Source organism: Phascolarctos cinereus, unplaced genomic scaffold (genome assembly GCF_003287225.1).
Source record: "Phascolarctos cinereus isolate Bilbo 61053 unplaced genomic scaffold, phaCin_HiC Scaffold_9;HRSCAF=440, whole genome shotgun sequence".
Classification (NCBI taxonomy): Eukaryota; Metazoa; Chordata; class Mammalia; order Diprotodontia; family Phascolarctidae; genus Phascolarctos; species Phascolarctos cinereus.
The window spans coordinates 187,038,426-187,061,821 of record NW_027556402.1 but is presented as its reverse complement, the minus strand read 5'-3'; the positions used below and the strand labels follow the sequence as shown (position 1 = coordinate 187,061,821).

General features: G+C 39.9%; 1 protein-coding gene across 1 annotated transcript in view; it reads right to left on the bottom strand.

The window, feature by feature from the left end:
- Positions 1 to 21,205, bottom strand: part of CLNK (cytokine dependent hematopoietic cell linker) — a 99,908-nt gene extending 78,703 nt beyond the window's left edge. The window contains exons 1-4 of the mRNA XM_020992077.2: positions 21,172 to 21,205; positions 20,023 to 20,164; positions 12,572 to 12,669; positions 6,698 to 6,743 (exon numbers count right to left, since the gene is read on the bottom strand). Of these exons, the coding sequence (XP_020847736.2) occupies positions 6,698 to 6,743; positions 12,572 to 12,669; positions 20,023 to 20,161 (283 nt within the window). The 5' untranslated portion in view covers positions 20,162 to 20,164; positions 21,172 to 21,205. The remainder of the gene's footprint in view (positions 1 to 6,697; positions 6,744 to 12,571; positions 12,670 to 20,022; positions 20,165 to 21,171) is intronic.
- Between the last annotated feature and the right edge of the window lie 2,191 nt (positions 21,206 to 23,396).

Sequence of the window (23,396 nt, the reverse complement as noted above, 5' to 3'; positions counted from 1 at the left end):
CAGGTACTATTATAATTCCCATTTTACAGATGAGCAAATTGAGGCAGACATGTCAAAAGACTTGTTCAGAGTCACATTATGAAAACCTTAAGTACACACACATGCACACAATCATCATTATTATCTCAAGAATAATAATCTAAATAATTCCTAGAAAATATCATTGCATAGACATGAGGTCAGACAGTTAGGTTTAGGAGCATCTTAGTGTCACAGTAACCTCAATTTATGAGTGGCCATCTAGCCCAATCCTTACCTGTATAGAAATGCTCGCTGTAGGGGGCAGCTAGATGGCACAGTGGATAGAGCACTGGCCCTGGAGTCAGGAGGACCTGAGTTCAAAGTCAGACTCAGTCACATAACACTTACTAGCTGTGTCACCCTGGGCAAGTCACTTAACCCCATTGTCTAGCCAAAAAAAAATGCTTACTATGGTCTTTCTAACAATCAGCCTCTGATTGATGGCCTCTAGTAAATGGGAATCGGTTATCCCCCAAAGCAGCCCTTTTTACTCTTGGGAAATCCCAAGGTATTGAAGACCAAACCGATCCCTGAAACTTCTTTACATTACTCCTAATTCTGCCCTCTGAGGCAAAGCATGCAATGTCTAAACCTCTCCTTGAAGAGAGTGGTCATGCACACCTTAAGACTCCTCTTCTGCCCACTGACCATCTCCAGTTCTTTGACTTCCTCCTGAATGGTCTCTTCTATTTCAGCCATTCTGATCATTCTCACTTCCATTCTCACTTCCATTCTGGAATAGCTCTAAGAAATTGCTGTGTAAGTTGTGCCAAAGACATGGCGGGAGGAGGCGGCAGATTTGGAGTCCTAGTACTCGGGTTTGAGCTTGGCCTCTGTCATACACAGTATACCCATGCGACCTTGAGCAATCGCTGAACTACTTCAGTCCTCAGTTTTCTCATCTGCAAAAATGAGAGGTTTGGACTTGATGACCTCCAAGTTATCTTCAGCTCTAAATTTATGATACTAAGGATCTTCCTCCCTGTTATTTTTACCCATTGTTCCTCATTCTGTCTTCTGAGACTGAACAGAATACTCTTAATCTTTCTTGGCAAAAACAACAACAACAACAGCAAAGCCCCCCAAAAACCCAACAACTTCAAACTCAACAACTTCAAAAACTTCCAACATCTTCCGTGGTCTGTGGAGACCAGAGAGAACATGCCACTAGCTTCCGGACAGGAATGAGTAATCACAATAATAGGTCATTTCGCTAAGGTTTGCAAAGAACTTTCTTCAAAATAACCCTGGGAGGTTGTTATATTCTCTTTCCTATTTTACAAGTGATGATGCCGAGATCCAAAGAGAATAAATGAACCTGTGGTGGCACAGGTATTTGAGCTGAGATTCAAACTCAGATTTCCTTATTGCAAGTTTTGTGTTCTTTCCACTATGCCATGTTGAATGGCATATGTGCATGTGTAAGGAGACAAAGATTAGAGTTCAGGGATCCTATAGTTATCATTTTATAGATGAAGTAAATAGTTGAGGTCTTAAGAGGTGTTAAAGACCTAGGTGGTCTGACTCCTAGTCTAGCTTTCCTTCTTCTACCTCATACATACGTACACACAGGTCCGCACACATGTGTATATATATATATATACACACACACATATATATACATGTATGTATGCATATATGCACAAACATACATGTATGTATATATATGTGTGTATATGTAAAGGCCACCCACAGAATGAGAAGACAGAATTACCCAGCGGGAGACCAATGTGTCAAGGTCAAAGGATAATATTGGTTTGAATTTGTCTTGTACAATAATTAGTCACTAAGTGGATAGCTGTCACTCCCATGAGTAAACAGCTAAAGGAATGAATTTCAATACAAGAGATTCTAATATAATTAAGTCAATTTTTAATTGTTAAAATGTGGGCATCAGTAATTAGAGTTGGGAAAATTTCAGCTCAGGAGCTAAAATGGAAAAGCTGGGACAGACTAGGAAAGAGGGTAGAGGGTAGAGGGTATTGTTTCTTTCTTTCCTTTCTTGCCCTCCATCCAAGGACTTTAAATCTGCTGACATAAAGATTTTGCTTTTGAGGTCTGGTAAAATAGTTTGATCATTGAGATTTTTAAGTGTCCCAGGGCCTAATAGCATGAGGTTATTGGTATCTGTATTCCTTTTGAATTCCTGGGTTTTACTTTGTGTGTGTGTGTGTGTGTGTGTGCGCGTGTGTATGAAATTCCCCTTGCTGTATGGTACATGTCGCAGTGTCAAAGGATTGCTGGGCCCTTTGCCTGTTTTACTGATACCCTAGCTTATCTACCTACTAGGTTCTTAAGCTAAGGTAGAGAGTATTTTTTTTTAAAATAATTAATTAATTTAATTTTAGCTTTCAACATTCACTTCCATAAGATTTTGAGTTTTAAATTTTCTGCCCCTCCCACTCCTCTTCCGGCCCCTCGAGGTAGGGATTATTTCTAATGAAAAGTTTGTGTCTCTTTCCATGCCTGGTCTAGCCCTACATAGTAGGTACTTAATACACTTAAATGAGGAGAGAGATGGCTTAGAACTAGGCCTGTATTTTTTTTCATTGAATTAATAACATGTTAATATTGGAGAAGGTACCCACTTAGACCAGAAGTAGCATATAAGTAGCTTTTGAGTCAGTTTGGGGTGGCCTTGGAGTGAAGCAGACCTGATTTCAAATCCAGCTTCAGATACTTACTTGTTGTGTGACCCTGGGCAAATGGCTCATGGACTGTATGCCTCAGTTTCCTCATTTATAAAATGGGGATGATAATAGTCCCTGACTTCCAGGCATATGAGGATAAAAGGAGATCAGTATCTGCCAAGTGCCTGACATTTTCCAAGAGAGCATATATGACTACAGAAAGAGCTGTGTAACTGCTAGCTCTTATGCTGTGTGATATGCATTTTCCTTTGTGGAAATTTTGAACAAAACTCTCATGTAGAAGTACTGTGGGGGAGCAGAAAGGGAACAGGACTGAGAGTCAAAAGCTCTAGATTCTAGTCCTGGTTTTTCTACTAATTAGTTATATGACCTTGGGTAAGTCCTTTCCTTTCTCTCTTTTTCCAGTTCTTTCATTGGAAAATGAGAGAATGGATTAGATGATCTTGAAAGTTTCTTCTATTGCATGTATTTGTGGTCCTAACATGAGTTTGTGAGCATTACCCCAGACTCCCCTAGCTATTAGTTGAACAATAAGTCTTTATTAAGCACAGTGAGATATAGTAGACATGAGGATGGCCTTGAATCTAGGAGGACCTGAATTTGAGTAGCCCCATCTTTTGCAGGCCATGTGGCCCTGAGCAAGTCACTACACCTCTGGGCATTCTGGACAACTCTAAGATGGTCAGTTATAGAAGTAATTTCCTCCCTTGGGAGTTCCGCCTATACACTGAAATCACAAGTCTGGTCCTTGACCCTCTCCTTTGTGTCCTCAAGGGCAAAGTGCCAGTGGTACCAGCCCCCAACAGTTGTAAGGTCCCTTATAACCTTGATAGTCTATGTTCTGTGGTCCCTTAACATTCTCCGACTGCTGCCATGTTAAATACTCTTATGTTCTACGGTTCCCCCTAACTCTGATGTTCTAAGATCTCTCCCACGCTTAATACTCCATGTTCCAAGGTCCCTTTGGTTTTGGAATCCCAATCTTCTTTATGGAAACAAATATATGGCTGTTTTTTGTCTTAAGATCCTCTCTTAGTATTTCTATGCCAAGTCACCTGTACATAACTTCATCACTGTGTTTGCATTTTTCCCCTTTCGCAAATTCATTCTTGTGCCAGGCGTTCTTGTTATCACAAAAGAAATTGGTTTTAGTTTTATGTTTTTGTTAACATCCAAGCCTAGAAAAGAAATACTGTTTAGCCTTGTTTTTCCCATCAGTGTCAGCATCTATTGTATCAGGCCTGGATCATTGAGCACTAGTGATATCCCTTTCTGAAAATGAAGCTGTCTGTTTTTGTCCTAGGGACTAATCTTAGCCGATCAGCAAATGCCCCAGAATGTATACTTTCTGAAGGTGAATTTTTTATTCCATAAAATATGCACAAAGCTGATTTTTGTACAGTGGCTTACAACTGAAGACGCAAGAAATTCTAAAAGTTGATACATCCTAGATGGTGTCAAAATACGACAATGAAAAAGTAGCATGAAAAAGACATTAACATAAACCTAAGTGCTCAACTTGATGACAAATATCACTGTAAAAGTCTGCCATTAGTGAAATCCACCAATATGTTTTCTTTTCCCATGACATTTGGTGAGGATGAATAAATTATCTGAGAATATATTTGCATCAAAAATATGGCATTTTGTAATGAGCGTATAAATCATCTTAGCATTTTCCAGGCATTGCGTATGGTCCCATAAATGGGGAGTATTTTGATTAATTTTCATCTCCCTCTTGCCTCGTTGTTTTGATATCACCTTTCTATTCCTGGATCTTACTTGAAAATTGAGAAATTGCCTGTATAGAAGAGATGTAGCTTTGGGACAGTATTAAATTGAATCCCGACTCTAGCTCTTACTAGATATGTGACTTTGGTCAATTCACTTGACCTCTCTTAACTTCAGTTTATTCATTTGTAAAATGAGGGTCATCATACTTGCATTATGTACTTCAAATCTTTGTTTTTGAAAATGAATAGGAGGCAATGTGCTATGGGTGAAAATACTCTGGATATGGAACCAGAGGGTCTGGGTTTAAAGGGTCACTCTACCATATACTCTCTGTGTTACTTTGGGTAAGTCACTTCTCTGGGCTTCAGTTTCCTCTTCAGCAAAATGAAGAGTTTAGAATAAATGAACTCCAAGGTACCCTCCGCTGCAGGTTTCCCCCAGTGCTCTGTTCTAGGCTCTCTTTTTCCCCTGTATGTTATCTCAATTGGTGATCTCATCAGCTCTCATGGATCCAATTATTGACTCTGCAGATGATTCTCAGATCTGTTTAACCAGACTTAATCTCCCTCCGGACCACCAATCTCACATCTTCTAATGCATATTGGATATGTCAAAGTCGATGTCCCAAAGAATTCTTAAACTCAATCTACCCAAGACTGGACTCATTATGTCTCATTCCAAAACCTTTCCTCTCCTAAACTTTCCTGTTGCTGGCAAGGGCACCACCATTCATTCTTCCAGTCACCAAAGCTCACAATCTAGGTATCATCCTCATTTCCTCACTCCCAGTAACTGCTCATATCCAATGTGTTGCTAAGTCTTGCTGCTTCTACTTTACGTCTCTTAGATATGACCTCACCCCTATCACATCACACCTGGATTCTTTCAGTAGTGTTCTGGTTGATCTCCCTCCCTAAAGAGCCTTCCCACTCCAGTCCATCTTCCAGCTACCAAAATGATCTTCCTAAAGCCAAGTCTGACCTTGTTATTTAGTAGCCCTGTCCCACCCCACCCACCCTACCCCTCCAAGCAATAAATTCCAGTCGCTCCCTATTACCACCAGGATGAAATATAAAATCCTTTGTTTGGCTTTTAAAGCTCTTCTAACCCGGCCCCTCCCCAGCTTTGTGGTGTTTTTACACTTTACCCCCCTTTATGTGCTCCATGATCCCATGACACAAGCCTTCTTGCTCTTCTTTGAAAACGACACTTCAATTCCTGAGGCTGTGTCTTTTTTCCTGGCTTTTCCCCGTGTACACGAAGGGCTTTCCATCTTCATCTTTGCCACCTTGTTTCCCAGGCTTCCATTAAGACAACTCAGATTCTACCTTCAGCAACAGGCATTTCCTACTTCCCCTCAAGGCTAGCCCCTACTCTTGAGCTCACCTCAAATTTAGCCTGCGTATATCTTGTATGTACATGACTGCATTTTGTCACCTCCAACTGCCATCAGAATGTGAGCTTTGTGAGAATGGCTCAATTTGGTTTTCCTTTGTGTTTCCAATGCTTAGTACGGTGCCTGGTATATAAACAAATGCCTAAATGCTGTTGTTACAGATGCTTTCTATCCTAGGGCCTATGGGACTGCAGAGAAGCTTTAGAGAGATTATTCAGACACATTACTTTGGATAAAGTTGTTACAAAGTAATTGATAAAGTGGACACCTCCCTCCACTCTAGTATTTCTGCAAGAGACGGAAACAAAAACATTACCTTCAGAAACAATGTCCCATGGTACAAAGCAGTGTGACAGGAGATAGGTGTTGGTAGGGAGAGAGGGAATGTGGTGATCCATTATGAGAGCCAAGGGAGACAGTGGCAGAGCCCCTCTTTTTCCCGTTTTTCCCCTTACCTTTCTATCCGGTTCAGAGGGATTGATGTTTCCTTTTTAACTCTCCCCCTTCAACCTTTTCCTCCTTCTATTTCTGTTGTTTTTCTTTAATTTTCTTCTCCATTCTTTTTTCTCTTTCTCGACTTCTCTTGTTTTATTCTCTTTTTCATCTCTCTCTCTCTCTCTCTCTCTCTCTCTCTCTCTCTCTCTCTCTCTCTCTCTCTCTCTCTCTCCCATCCCTACCCTTCCCCCTTCCTCTCTCTATCTCTCCTTCTCTGTCTATGTCTGTCCTTCTCTCCCTCTATCTCTCTTTTCGCCTCTCCTTCCCTCACTTTCTCCCTCTCTGACTTTCTCTCACAGTAGTGGCTAGCCATGATTTTTACACACATGAAAACTCAAGTGAACAATATAGGCACAATATAGACATATTTCATTTCCGCATTTCCCACATACATATTTACCTTTAAGATTTAGATCTCGGATATCTGCTAGAATCTGCATTTCCTCCTGTAAAACACAATGTAGAACAATGAATAGTGATCTGGACTGCAGAGTTAAGAATAGAAATCAAGCAGTCAATAGATGGGTACTTATTAAGTGCTACTACACACCAGGCACCAGGCTAGGTAAGGGGCGTATAGAAACAAAACAGAGTTAGCATTTGCCCTTCACGGGCTTATATTCTATCAAGGAAAACAGCATAAAGAGATCAAACTTTCTATTCTTAAGAAAATGAAGGATAAATGCAATTAACATAATATATATAATTTAGGCATTAGGCCTCTGGAAAATAATCCTAAAGTCAGAGTAGGTGTTTGACGAACACATGTAGTGGTGATGGCAGTGGCAATGGTAATGGGAAGGATGGTGATTGTGTTGCTAATGGGAGCACATTGTTTAAAGCTCCAGTCCAAAGTCAAGCTGTCAACTCCATGTGTCTATCATACCAAGCTAAGGTAGTCTTCCCGTCCTCCAATGGTACCTTATGGTATAGGGTGACCCCGGTATCTCAAAAGCTAACCCAGAATAAAGCTGGCATCTCTTGCTAAGCTTTATGTATTACTCCAGTGACAGATGGTCTGCTTTTCATGTACCATTTTATCAATTTAGTTAAGTAAAGAGTTCATCTCCAGAAAATTGGCAACCAGATGATGAATTTTTTTTTTGACCACAGCAAATAATAAAAGCCATTTATGAAGCAATGGAAATATTTATATCAGTGGAGGGAGTGTTTACACTTATGGAATCAGGGATCAAAGATTTAGAGTTGGGAGGGATCTTAGAAGGTATCTAGTTTACTAATTTCATTTTACAGATAAAGAAACTGAGGCCCAGAGAAACAAAATAATTTGTCAAAAATCAGAGAGGCAGTGGTAAATGGTAGATCCGTAAGTCAAACCTTTTGATATAATGAGGGTACAGAGGTTAGGCAAGTGTGTAAGGCCCCAGGCTTGCTGGGTTATCCAAGTGGCCCTAACAGTTCATCGTTCAAAGCCGTCTAAAGCTGCCTCCCATGACAGAGGAAGAGAATGTAAGGGTTTTTTTTAGGGCAAAACTTGTCTTATTTTTGTCTTTATAACCCTCATGCCTGGCACATCAAAGACATCTAATACATGTTTGTTAAATTGAAAAGAGACTTAGGCACTGAAAGTATCTGGCTCATTTATGAGAAATGTCATGGTACAGTGGGTAGAATTCTGGACTTGGAGTCGGGAAGATGTGGAGTGAAATTCTACCTTTGATACATACTGGTGCATGTGTCAAGACTACACAAGTGCAAGACCGTGGCTACAAGACCACTTAGCCTCTAGCATCTTTACTTCCTCATCTGTAAAATGGGGATAGTCCTACCTAGACTATCAACCTCTGAAGGCTATTGTGAGTCTCAAATGAGATAGCCTATGTAAAGGACTTTGCAAATTTGAAAGTTTTATATGTGTCAATGAGTAAAATAACTATTAATAGTGATATCACATGAAATTTAGAAATCAAACAATCCGAGAGTAGTGGGAGTACCATTCTGATTCACTGTGATATTTATTTTTAGGTCCTCTTTCCCTATTCAGTTGCTTCTGAGATGATATTAAATTACTGCCAACATCATGGCGGCAGGGGTATTAGTTACTTTTCTAGCACCCAAGAATCTGATGGGATACTGAACAGTGGTGCCAAAATCTAAATTGATGGGGTTGGTTTAGAAGGGAGAACCAATAAGCAGAACAGTTTTGAAGCTAATGAGTAGAATTTATTACATATATATATGTATATATATGTATATATATGTATATATATGTATATATATGTATATATATGTATATATATGTATATACCTACATATATGTTTATACATATATATATGTATATATATGTATATACCTACATATATGTTAAATATAAATATATCTAGATATTAAAAGTAAGTGGTACAAAATGGAGATTTATGGTTTTAAATAGAATCTTATTTTTGTGCTCTGCCATGTGTATGGAAATGTTCTTTTCTCTTTTTTTTTGCATTTAAGTTCAAAATTTTTAAAATGGGAAAAACGTTAAGTTTTTTTTTTTTGGTGAGGCAGTTGGGGTTGTGATTTGCCCAGGGTCACACAGTTAGTAAGTTTCAAGTATCTGAGGTCAGATTTGAACTCAGGTCCTCCTGACTCCAAGGCCAGAGCTCTATCTACTGTGCCAACTAGCTGCCCCAGGAAACTTTTTAAATAAAAAATATTCTGAAAGAAATATTAAGCAGGATACATTGGAAGGAGGGAGAGAATAACATTAGGAAGCTATTGTAATAGTTTAGGAGTAGTAATGAAGGTCTTGACAATTCAGAGGACCAATAGTACCTAGAAATAATAAAAATTGAAAAAAATGGAGTTGATATTACTGAGACAAACATCTATCTATCTATCCATCCATCCATCTATCTATCTATCTATCTATCTATCTATCTATCTATCTATCTATCTATCTATCTATCTATCTATCTGTATATAAACATTCTAGAGATAATTCTACAACTTAAAGTGTCTAAAGGAATTCCTGACTCACAAGCCACAGGACAAAGATCCTTTGATCAATATAAGACAAATCATTTCAAGTCAATTTAATGCCTCACCCCCCCCCCCATACAAACACATTTTATTCCTTTTGCTCTGGTCAAAGAAATCAAATCAATACTTACACTGCTTTTGGAAGTGTGTCTATCATTTGCCCTATGGATCAACTCTCTTTGCTTGTGACTCCCCAGGGCAAAGCTGCCTTTCCTGGACACCACTCTACTACGTGTGTTTTCTCCTCACATTAGAATGTAAGTCCCTTGAAGGCAAATATTACAAATCTAGGCTTGATATATTGTTTTGTTGATTGTCTAGACTTAAGAAAGTGATAGAAAAACATTAATAATGCAGATTAAACTTGAAAGTGTGCTATGCAGTTTTGGAGATCCAGTTGTTAAACATTTACCATCACACCACTCATGACATTGTCTGTATTGTAACAAGCCCTGGAATACTATGGACCATCCTAAATGAGATCCATAGCCACTTAAAAGAAATCAGACTAATAATTCACACAAGGGAAAAATGTTGGATAAAAAAAAATCTTATTATCTATTGCATGATAAATGGTTGGAAGGATAGCCCACTAAGCTGATCCAACAATACTTATATCTTGAACAGAAACTATAGATGGACAGTGAATTTGGCACAGAATTGAACAGGAGGATGAGAATGAGCTGAAGATCATTTGGGAAACATTTTGATTGACTGCAGGGTGCTCTCTAAAATAATAACCCATGTTTTCTTTCCCTTTTTTTTTTAAAATTCTGAACCAAACAAACAACAGATAAGGTGATCATTTCCATACATAGAAAATGTGTAAACATAAATTTATAAAAATCAAACTGAAAATAAGGATCATACATGAATCCAATGATTCATATGTTCAACACCAAGATTCTACCAGTGATGCTCTGTATCTGTGAGCCATGGGGCCCTGCAGTCTCTGAAAAATCAAAATTGTGGTTGTGGTTATCAGAGAAATAGAGAAGTACATGATGAGAAAGAATAGGCTAGAGGCTAACATAAATATTGATTTGAACATAGGAAGATGTGTAAAATTTATCATTAGGAGACACATATGATCAGTAGTAGAGGCGGGTATTTAAAGTACTAATGTGATGAGAGAGAGAGAGAGAGAGAGAGAGAGAGAGAGAGAGAGAGAGAGAGAGAGAGAGAGAGAGAGAGAGAGAGAAAGAGAATTTATGTCCCCAGTGGACAATGATAATGTTCAATTGTTTTCAGTTGTGTCTGAATCCATTTGGGTTCTTCTTGGCAAAGATACTGAAGTGGTTTGCCATTTCCTTTTCCAGCTCATTTTATAGATGGGTTAAGAGACTTGCTCAGGGTCACACATCTAGTAAGTGTCTGAGGCCAGATCTGAACTCATGAACATGAGTCTTCCTAACTCCAGACCCAGCACTCTGTCCACTGCGCCACCTAGCTGCCCCAATGCACGGTATCTGAAGCATTAAATAAGTGCTCAGATATTTGTTGATGAATTGATGCATGGTCTCTGTGCTCCATTGATCCACATAAAGTTATTTAAACTATTGCTAGCATTGTATTTCATCACTTACATTTTCCATTTATCCCTCCTTATTCTCCTTCCTAGAGTGCAATCTCTTGTAACTAAATATAACAAAAGGAGGAGGTGGAGATACACAAGCAAAAGTGAGATAATCACAGCCCTCAAGGAGTTTACACTCCAATTGGACATGCTAGTATGTACAGAAATATGGACCAGGGAAGGGATTTCCAAATGGGCACTCAATTGTCACACCGCTCCTTTCTAGTAGCCATGGTAGCACTGATTTGATTATTAATCCCTAAGCAAGAGCAAAATTTAGAAAGGGACACGAGTGTGTGTGTGTGTGTGTGTGTGTGTGTGTGTGTGTGTGTGTGTGTGTTGGGCAGTGGGGGTGGGGTAGGAGAGTTCAGCATAAATGCCTATACTATTTGATCTGAGGCAATATGGTGGATAGAGTCATGGAGACCTGGATTCATAGCCTACCTCCAGCCTTTACTAGTTATGTGATCACATTGACCACTTTGTGGATGAAGCCTTTCCTGATCCCCTCCACTGCTAGTGCCTTCCTTCTCATACTAATGCATACTCTACTTCATATTTATTCTTTTTTTTCCTTTTGTATATACTTTTGTAGTCTTTATTGTCTTCTCTGTTAGAATGCAAGCTCTTTAAAAGTAGAGATAATTTTATTCACTGTATCTGTATCCCTAGATATTAGCACAGTGTTTGGCAGGCACTTAATAAATACTTACTTATCGATACTTTTTAATTGACTGTGGGTCACCTGAAGTAATTCATTAGATTTTTCTCCTAAATCATTGACAGACTGTGATCTCTGTTGATAGGTGTTCCCCTTGCTGACAAAATCATGGATCCTTTGGATATTTTCATATGTTGTTAATACAAAAGAAAATTCTGCTTTCCACAGCAGATTATTTTATTTTGTAATATGACCCATGCATTGTGGGGAAAGTGCAAAACCTCTGGTGGGTAGTAAGAAAGAAGGGCACAATTTTTTATTCTTATCTAGGGCACACAGATACTTTGGTTACACCTGCTTTGGGCCAAAAGTGGCTTCATCACTTGCCTTGTTCACTGGACTTGGTTCTGAAAAGCTTTTGATTTGTTATAAAAATCAATCCACCTTTAAAGGACAAAGATTATCCACCAGTGAGAAGACAGAAAGGAAGGTGCTGCAGACTTTGAATGATTCTCCATATAGTCACTCATCCCACCGTATCCTCTTCCTTACATATATTCTTTCCCTTCTGGAGGACAGAGGCTTTCTCACTTGCTTTGTATCCCCAGCACTCAACACAGTACCTGGCATATAGCAAGTGCTTAATAAAGCCTCTGTCTAGCCCCATTAAAATATAAGCTTCTTAAGGTCAGGGACTCATTCATTTGCTTTATATACCCAGTACTCAGCACAGTGCTTGGCACACATTAAGTTCTTAACAAATATTCTGTCTGATCTATCTATCTATCTATCTATCTATCTATCTATCTATCTATCTATCTATCTATCTGCCTTATCTTCTGTATATTAGATTTCTATTAATTCCTCCCAAGCTTACAATAGTTCATTCGGTTTCTAAATTAACCGGTCAACACAATCTATTAAATCCCCCAGGTCCTTTTTCACATGCATTGTGGTCTAGTGAAGTTCCTCCCATCCTATGCTTATGTAGTTGATTTCTTAAATTTCACCTTATTAGAAATTTAAGAATGATCACATGACTTTCACTTACTTCTGATCTCATCTGGAAGTTCCAAGGCTGCATGGAAACACTGGTCTTGATGTCTGTAGAAATGTGAGAGTTCACCATTTCTTGGAAACAGCGTGTATCTGTGAGACAAGAAAATAAAAACTCAGCCTCTTAATTTGTTCACCTTCTAAAATGCAAGGAGCAATTGTTCATTCTAGGGGAGTTCTCTGTGCTGCTATTATTATCATTAACATCCTAATAGTTTGCACTTTGATAGTGCTTTCAGCATATAAAGGCACATTTTTCATACTTGAGACTGTATGTTTCATGATTCATAAACACACCAGCAAAACTCTGATATTAGAAAGATGAGTTTTTGTGTCTGGAAGCAGACTGGGAAACTTTAAAGTACTTCACAGTTTTCCACTTGCAATCTATGTTCTCATGCTATTTTTTTTATCCTTGATCTTGTACACTGGTCATCTGCTGGGATTTGAACCCGTGTCTTCTGACTCAAAATCCAGCACTTTTTTCACAGTACTATGATATTGACAATTAGCCTTTCAACTCACTCTTACAAAGTGGCAAACATGGTGTATCCCTTCCACTGGGGTTGTTTTCACAGCCTTACTGTGAGCAACATGAGGTTTGAAAATTATTACTCTGTAAGTGAAAATTATATGACCATATGTTACTATCCACTTGAGGCTTTCAGCCTTTGTGGTAACATGTAACTTGATGTTAAGATGAATGTAGCACACAATGTGACATGGAAGGCATTAAAATACATACTTTAACCAAAAGTCCATGGAAAACTATGTCTCATGACCCAGTGTGGTATACCCTTTCTGACTACCCACCTTGCCTACCACTGGTTCTGGCTCTGGGGTCTATGGTTAAAGATGATCAATAATTCATCTGGTTGAGGAAATAACTTATGTCTTCTTTAATAGCATCATAAGAAGCCATGTGGAGCTCTGGTGGTTGGGGATTATTTGGTTGGGATGTTGTTAGCTCTTTGATGCTGGCTTATGTAGAGATTAGGTTTGGCTGCTTTGAAGCCTAGTGACCTATGGTGTTCAATGGTTCAGCTTCATTTGAATTACATCAGAATACAAGCGAGTCTTTCCTTTACAGAAACATTGCATATTCTTCTCCCTTTGATAAGGCTTTTACACCAGTCTAGAGTAGAGATCTGGGGCAGTCAGAAATAGAGGGAGCAACTTCCCTGCTGATCTGGGGACCAGATGTCTTTTAGGTAGGGACACCCCTTCTCTTTTTTATGAAACTTGCGTGAGACATTTTTTTTTTTTGGTGAGGCAATTGGGGTTAAGTGACTTGTCCAAAGTCACACAGCTAGCAAGTGTTATGTGTCTGTGGCCAGATTTGAGCTCATGTCCTTCTGACTCCAAGGCCAGTGCTCTATCCACTGTGCCACCTAGGGGCCTGCTGTGTGAGACATTCTGGTGGGGAATTCTGAAACCTCTTGGCCAGTGTGTTGCTCATTGTGGGGTAGTGAATTTCCTAATCAATAGCAGAAAAGATAACTATAGGCATCATGCGTTCTAAGCAAAAGGGAAAAGGATTGATTCTATTCAAGAAATATTTATTAAGTGCCTTGTATGATGCAAAAGGCACTGTGATATATGTAGGGGAAATAAGGGGAAAAAATCCAGTACTTGTTCTGAAGAAGCTTTCATTCTACTGGAGGTTATCTAATTTGAACACAAAGTAATTTCAGGAGGCAGAGAAGACCCACATGAGGTGGAAGCTAACGTAATAGTCCAGGAGAGAAGTGAAAAGAGTGTGATCTAAAGTAATGACTTCTTGAGATGTGAGAGGACAGATGTAGGAGATGTTGTAGAGACAGAATGGATGAGACTTAGATTTTGTTTTTTGTTAAGGGATGGTGAAATAGCTTCAGACATACCCAGAGAAGTGAGGTTGTATGGACAAAAAAGCACCAGATATAGATACAGAAGAGGGGCAGCTAGGTGGCACAGTGTATAGAGTGTTGGGCTTGGAGTTTTGAAGACTCATCTCCCTGAGTTCAAATCTGGCCTTAGACACTTACTAGCTGTGTGATCTGGGCAAGTCACTTAACCCTGTTTACCTCATTTTCCTCATCTATAAAATGAGCTGGAGAATAAAATGGCAAATCACTGCAGTATCTCTGCCAAGAAAACCCCGAATGGAGTCATGAAGAGTTGGACATGACTGAAATGACTGAGCAACGAAAACAGAGACAGAAGACCTAACATCTAGCTCGAGTACAGATCTGGCATGGCCCTCAGTAGGTCATTACCTGTTCTTAGCAAAATGCAAGAATGGATCTAGGAGTTTGTTGATTTGTGAGTTCCCTCCTTTGCTGGAGGTCACAACTCATCCATGCCAGCCCGTTCTGTGGGCCTCCTGTCTATAGCCTTCCATGTTTACCATGGGGGTCCACCCAATTGGCTGGGGTCTTTTTGCTTTCTCCTAACATCCCAAGCATATCAGTGGATATGCTTGCACAGGCTCTCTGGTTGTCATCTCTGGCCCTCTCTACATGACAAGCTGATGTCCTCTTCTCATAAGTAATCAGGAGGGAAGGGAAAAGGAACAAGCATAAGTTAAGTACCTACTAAATGTGCCAGGAACTGTGCTAGGTGCTTTACAAATATTATCTCACTTGATTCTCAAAACAATCCTGCCAGGTAAGGTGCTATTATGATCCCCATTTTAGAACTGAAGAAACTGAGGCCAACAGAGATTTAACTGACTTGTCCAGGGTCATACACATCTAAGGCCAGATTTGAATTCAAGTCTTTTTGACTATTATAGGTCCAGTGCTCTCTCCATGGTGCTTTCTAGCTGCCTAATATGGGGATATCATACTTTGCTATTTCCCTCACTCCATGAATAGGTTCAGGGGCAGCTAGGTGGTACAGTGGATAGAGCCTGGAGTCAGGGAAGACCTGAGTTTGAATCCAGCCTCAGACAGATACTTGCCGTGTGATCCTGGGCAAATCACTTAATCCTATTTGCCTCAGTTTACTCATATGTAAAATGAGCTGGAGAAGGAAATGGTAAACCATTCTAGTATCTTTACCAAGAAAACCCCAAATGGAGTCATAAAGAGTCAGACATGACTGAAAGACAGCAACATCAGTTATGAAATTCAAATGTATGTGAAAAGTTCTTTGTCAACTGAGAAGCCATATTAATGTAATTTATTTCAATTTTGTGCTAAAGTACACAGCACACTTAGTAGAGAGTAGAGATATCCAGGTTCTGGCCCTAGTTCTGCCTATAACTAGCTGTGTGTTCATAGGTAAGTCACTTCATTTCTCTGTGCCTTGGTTTCCTTATCTGTAAGAGGATAGGGCTAGAGGTTAAGAAATTCTCCTGTCTCTGTGTCTTTACACTGAAGGTTCTTCGTTCCTGGAATGCTCTCTCTTCTTCCTTGTTGAAGACTCAACTCAAATATCACCTTCTCCAAGAGGATTTTCCTGTCCCCTGCGGCCGTTAAAGTCTTACATTCTGAAGTTACTCTTGTATATACCTATGCATGTGAATTTTATGTCCCCCATTAGAATGCAAGCTCCCTAAAGGCTGGAGCCTTTGACTTTTTCTTTGTATCCCTAGCACTTAGTACAGTGCCTGATTCAACCCAAGTCTTTCTTAAATGCTTATTGACTGTTGACTGACTCCTCCATGAGCTGTAAGATCCCTTCTGGCTCTAAAGCCAGACTTTATATAAACTGGATGATTTGGAGGGAGCCACAGATCCTGCCTCAGTCTACTTACTTGTAATATGAAAGACACTAAAACTGGTACTTGTCCTTCCCTTGGGAAATTTATGGCTGACAGCGCTAATCTCTCTGAAGTGATTAGAACCCTTCAGGAGAAAGGCATGATGGCCATTAATGTGTCAGATATCAGAGAGTGGCTCTGGGGCTACAGATTAATGAGCAGGTGGGTAGAGGCAGCAGTTCCATATTTCCCATATTCAAAGAATTCCAAGCCCCTTGTGGATATTTTTCAGAGGGTCATTATCTCAGTAACCACAACAGGTGCTGTGTACCTGTGTTGTCTAAATCTGGCCTCTATGTGGGCATATTGTTTCAATCAGCAGCACAAGGGAGGCATTTGGGTATCATGGAAAACCTGCTGGATTTAGTCAGGGGACCAGCATTTCTATTCCAGTGCAACCTCACCTTTTTAGATCTAACATTCTATGATCCCATGTGCAGAGCACTGTGCTAAAATGGAAGGGAGTGGGGAGGAGATGTAAAAAGATAAATGAGACAATCTCTGCCTTCAAGAAACTGATCCTCTGGGTGGGAGAGATAAGCCACCTCCACAGATAAATAGAATATAAATTCGAACACAAGATCCTAATAGAAGTATAAAGTGCTATGAGATCAGATGGGGAAGAATTTGTTTAGACTCGAGGTGCTTTCTGCAAGAAATTGTGTAGAGTAGAGAAAGTTTTAAAATCACCAGAGGCTGCTTACATTGTCATCTCGATTGGAGCAAAAATAATTTCCACTGGTAAGCAGGAAAATAAGATTTAATGGGGCATAATAGCTAGAAAAGTGCTGTCTTGAATTTTCCAACCAAATCTAGCAAATAAGTTCTGAGAGCAATGCTTAGCAAATCTCTCAGCCTTGCCTAGATAGCTTTGTTTGAAAGCAGTGGGAATTCCATTTTAAAAGGGGTCAGTTCTACTCTGGGTTTTTGACAAACACCACTTTTGTTTTGAAGACCCCACATACAGTTCTGCTGTCAATTGTTTTTGATGACTCTGGGGTGAAGACAAATGAACCCAGAGAAATAAGAGAATGCCCCTGGGGCTGCTGGGAGGCTTTGGCTACCCCTAATTGGGAATTAGGCCTGTCTCAGAGTCCTTTCACTTGGGAGATAGTGTGACAGCTGGAACTAAGCCCAGGGGATCTCTAGAGCTCCCCTCTAAATGATACACCTTCAACCCTCTGTTCGCTTTGGTTGGTTGGCTGGTCTGTCCATGGGTAGCCCATTCCATTGTCTCTGACTCAAGTGCAACCAGTTGAAGAGGAAGTCTGGCTAACTGCAATCATTTCTTTCCCTCAAGGCTCAGCTCAGGGACTGTTTTGTTCATGAAGCATACTCCAGGTCAGATGATCTGTCCCTTCTCAAATTTTCCTGAAACACTTTGTTGATAACCCTTCTTTGTCCCCATGACATTCTACCTTGCCTACTGTAGTGGATAGGACACAGGCTTTCAGGACATAAAGCCCTGGTTTCAAATCCTGTCTCTGACACATGGGCTTCTTGACCCTGGGGAAATTACTTAAATTCTCAGTTTCCCCAAACTACTCTCTAAGACTGTAAGTTGCAAAGAAAGCTGTTTTGATAGAGGGAGTTCTTTACTCGAAATACCTTGCAGCGATTAAACTATAGGTCTGATTCAATCCCATTCCTATATCCCAATAGTAAATTATAAGGAGTTTAAGAGCAGGGGCTGTGCCATTTTTTAATTTTCATATAGTGCTTAATAAATATTTGTTGAAATGAATTGATTTGTGCCATGGAAAAGAGAAAAGATCATATCTATGTGTCCTAGAAGCAGTAGGACCTGAGCTGACCTCGTAGTTAGAGATGGAAAATTTTCAGATGCCAATACCTTCAATAGCTCCCCATCACCAACAGTCTGACATTCAGGGCCATCTACCCTCTGGGATCAACCTACCTTTTGAACCTTATCTTATACTCCTCCTCCTTCTTTGTCTCATCCATTTTTTCCCTGTCTTCATGCTTATGTTAGTCCTGTGATTGTAATGCACTTCTGTCTAATCTATCTTTGCCTTTTGGAATCCTTCCCTTTCTTCAAGGTCCAATTCAGGTGGACCTCTTCTGTGAAGTCATCCCTGATCCCCCAGTTCAAGCGCAACTCCCTCCCTCCTCACATTACTCACAGCCCTTTGGTTGGAACCCTCCTTTGTACTCCCCCCTTAATTTATATTCTAGTTAACTATGTCCATGTCTCATTTTGATACCAGATTCTCAGCAGCTCAAGACAGGGACTACATCAGATTTTATCTTTGCCTAATTCCTAGGGCCTGGGGGCTTGGTACAGTATCTTGACCATAATAGATAGTTTAACAAACGTCCATTGACTTGAATGAAACAAAATCCCTGATCTTTAAAGTACTGTGGTCCTTAAGTGTCTGCTGAGCTAATAAAAGTCTGTCCCAAAAAGACAGCGGGAAATCTTCTGAAGGCTGTGAAGAGATGTGTTCACTTTAAGTGAGTCATTACAAGTTGTTAGGTAGAAGACACTGTTCTTAAATTGTTGCAATGAAGAATTTAGTTTAGTTGATTTCTGTAAACTCAGGTTACATATACTTCAATGCTTTCATGATCTCATGGGCATGGTTATTCTCTAGGCAGTAAAGATCACAATCCATCCTAGCCTTATCATCCTGTGCAATCCTTGCTTATGTCTTCAGTAAATCCCACATCCCTTTCTCTTGTGGGTTTGGCTCATCCCCTTTTACAGTTCCACATGTTCCTGGTGATATACTATGCCACTTATCATACAGAAATCATTGTTGTTAATACAAGGGGATTCTAAAAGTCTTAGAGAAGTTTCAAGAAACTTAAATTTTAAAACTGCACTAAGACTTTTGGGACACCCTGTATTTGATACTAACAATTTGTATGATGACTTTATTTTGTACATGCTTTAGTCTTTGAACCTTGAAACAGAAAAACAAAAAGTTATTCTCATAGAGATGTTTTTTAATAATCATCATCATGAATAGGTTTAGGCACCAGACCTGTGATTTCATTGGTTTAAGAAACTTCCTCAACCTCCTTCATATTCATTATGGACCAGAGAAAGTCAGTACCTTCTCTATATCTTACAGTCCTAGAGAATTCCCTAGAGCACTGAAAAGTCGGGGTAGCTAGGTGGTGCAGTGAATACAGTGCCAGATCTGGAAGTCAGAAAGATGTGACTTCAACTCTGGCCTCAGACAGACATACTTGCTGTGTGACTCTGGGCAAGTCACTTAACCCTGTTTGCCTCAGTTTCCTTATATGTAAAATGAGCTGGAGGAGGACATGGCAAACCAGTCCAGTATCTTTGCCAGGAAAAACTCCAAATGGGGAAACAACTGAACAAGAGAAACAAGTGGTATAGGTCAGAGGTGGAATTTGAATCTGCAAAGCCAGCTTCCTGTCCACTACGCCACATCATCACCTCTGGTCTAGATGACGCGTGCATAAATAAAAACAATGCAAAGGAGAATGTGACTGGTCAAAGGAAAGCCTATGACAATGTATTTTGGCAAAACTTGAGCATGGAGAGATTATTTATTTGCAGCTGTGGAAATCAGGGAAGCCTTCATGGAAAAAGCAGCCAGAATGTTCTGTTCAGACACAATGAGACTGTCAATTATTGTTATTACCCTCTGACTCCCAAAGTATTTCAGCATCTTCAATTTCCAAACTATGCCCAAAGTTACCTGCATATTGTGACTCCTCTATAGGTCTGGCAGGTAAGATTTTCACCGACTGAAATCCTCTCATGGGGAATGTCTCGGGATCTTCATAGTCTTTCCCTCCACTGCCTTTTGCTCCATCAGCTACTTTGGCAATGTTCATGTCCTAAGCAGAAGGGAGCAGCCAGACAAGTGAGATGAAAGAAGGCATAACATTGGTGAAGACAATAGCTTCAGAATCAACTCGGGAAGCAAAAAGAGATCTCAGAGCCTGCCCAAAGTCAAGGGTTGGTTTCCAAGCCTATCCTAGAGCAACAGAGGATAAATGATCCAAGGCCGCACTAATGGGCTATAATTTAGAAAGTTTATTTTTGTAAGGCTCAGCTGAAACTAAATACGGAGCATTGGTAATTGGACAGAGAGAAGGACTCAGATCGTACCTATGTTCTCAAATTCACTCCCTGGCAACCCACTGTGGAGCTCCTGGAGTTCCCATCAGTTTCCCAACATTAACCCATTTTCCATGGCTACCGAGGCAGAAAGCCTACCCTTAGTTTATGAGGGGGCTCAGTACTCCAGAAATAGTAAGGACTGGCTACTACAATACATTAATGACTTACTCGAAACATAATAAAAGCACTGGGCTCAATGTCAGAAGGCCTCACAAGTGAATGAACTCACTTTACTGACTTGTAGTTTATCCGTCTGTGTAGGGTAAGGAGGGTTGACTCTAGAGTCAGAGATCCTGAGTTCAAATCCCACCTCTGACTTTCTAAGTGTGTGACCTTGGAGATTGGACTAGATGACTTCTGAAGTCCTTTCCAGTTGTGGATCAATGAAAACTCAGGGTAAAAGAGGTACACACACACACACACACACACACACACACACACACACACACACACACATACACACAGAGTATAATGGAAGGAGGATTGGTTTTATAGTTGGAGGCTCAGGCATCAAACCACTTATTTGACCTTGAGCAAATTAACTTCTATAGGCCTCAGTGTTCTTAGATTTGTAATAGGGATAATGATATCTTCCAGGGTTATTGTGAGAAAACTAATTTCCATCTAGGAAAATGTTTCTCTGTCTCAAAAACCTCATGGATTTTCTAAAAACATTATACTTTTTAAAAAAAGGTAGAAGTAGAGAATTGAGTAGACTTACATAGCTGGAGCAATTCTCAGATACAGTTCTGTGCTGACCTGCTAAAGGAAAGATATTAAAATGGGATGGTGTTTAAAAAAAGTCCATAACCTTGAGATGATAGAAATGATGTTTGCCGTTCTCTGATTTTTCTTGGCATTCTATCTGCCTCCTTCAATCCATTACAGCCAGGCTTCCTCCTGGGCCTGAAATGTGTTCTCTCCTCCTCTCTGCCTCTGAAAATCTCTCAAAGTCTTTTCTATGTGCCACTTCTTACAGGAAGCCTATCTACAGCCTCCTAGTTCAGGGGCACTTAAACTGGGATCTGTGACCCTGGGTTTTTGTTTTTTGTTTCAACTATTTTGATTGCCTTTGTAACCCTATGTTATTCTATTCTTTCCCTTCAAGGAAATTATTTTGAGAAGCATTGCTTTGATTTCACCAGACTTTGGAAGAGGGTCCAAGGTTAAGAATCCCTGTCCTGGTCGCTTTTGCTTTCTAATTCCTGAAGAGATCTTTCATCTTCTTATCTGTTTACTTGTTTGCACACCCTAGGTTGGTCCTGTCCCACCCCCAGTAGAACACAAGCACCAATATAATTATCTCCCCTCACACCTCATTTTACAGTTGAGGAAGAAGAAGCTCATAGGAGAGAAATAAGTTGTTCAAAGTTGCACAACTGGTTTGTGGCCCAGCTGGGTCCCACAACCAGGACTCTTGATTCTGAGGCTTTCCATTCTACCATGATATCTCTCTGTTTTTCAGATCTGGGATATACATTTCTGGCTGTAGTGACTGTTCTTCCAAAAAAGCAACCAAGAAAGAGGATACGAAGCATTGAAAATCAACCTAGAAACCTCCATTCTGAGAGCTCCACCAGCTAGGACAAAGGAAGTAGAACTCAATGGTTTTTAAAATTTTTTACCCCATGTAAAAACAAAAACCTAAGTAACTGACTGTGCCAACTAATTCATGTGAATCTCAAGTTCTCATCTGGTACTAGTCAGCTACTGAAGAGAAGTGGGTTATTTTGACTATGGTACATGGAAAATAATCGTGAACTTTGAGTCAGTAGATTTGTGTTCCAGACTTGGTTACCCCAAGTTGCTAAATTACCCTGTGCCTTGTTGTCTTCATCTGTAGAATGGGAATAATGATATTTGTACTATTGAACACACATTTCTATGAGGAAAATACTTTTTTTTCAGATAATAATACTTGACATGTGTATAGTGGTTTACAAGGCACTTTATCTACATTTTATTACTTGACTCTCAGCAGCCCTGGTATCATCTCCTTTTTATAAGCCTGGAGCATCACATGGCTATTTATTGTCAGAGATAAAATTTGAACCCAGGTCTTCCAAATATAATCCTTCTATCCATGTAGAATTGTATTATATTATTATTATTATTATTTACCTGGTTTTGCCATAGTTCAGTCATGGACCTACATACATACATAGGTGTATTTTGTTTGGCTATACAATCCTACTATGGAATTTAACTGGGACTGTGGAAATGAAGGCAACATTAACTCTCAAGACCCTATTAGGGACAGTGTTTGAAGCCTCTTCCAGCTCATTAATTGATATGAAATAATGATCACAGGAGAGGAGGAATTGACTGCACCTGTTCCCCATTTGTATCCATAGTTATACTAGGTAGCCCCCAAGCACTCTGCTGGCACTAATTTCGATGATGAAGCTTGACCCAACACCAATTATATTCAGAGTTAGATCACTGGCAGCAGAAAGGAGAACATTTACCAGGCTTTCTGAGTAAGCAATTTGCACTTTTTCCTGAATAGAGTCGTGTTAATAAGGTCACACATTAAACATGGCTGGGCCAGACGGAGCAAATGAACAAAACATTAATAGCGCCTGTTTGCCCATATGGTCACAGAGATCATTTCCAGGGTTTGCAGCAAAGCCTGGGACCTTTTCATGAAAGCCATGTGTTGTAGGGAACAGAGAGTTGGACCTGGTGGTAGGAGCTCTGGCTTGAGATCCTGGCTCCAACACTTGCTAGCTATGTGGCCTAAGCTCTCTGGAACCCAGCTGTAAAATGATGGTGGTTGTGAGTGAAAGAAGAGGCAGAAAGACACCATGGTGGCCACAGAGCCAGGAAGGACTGGGCTCAAGTCTTGATTCTGGTACACATAGTGGCTATTTGCCTTTGGGTGAGCCATTTAACTTCTCAGCTACTCTCTAAGACTAAATATGGAACAACATTTACCTGTCTATT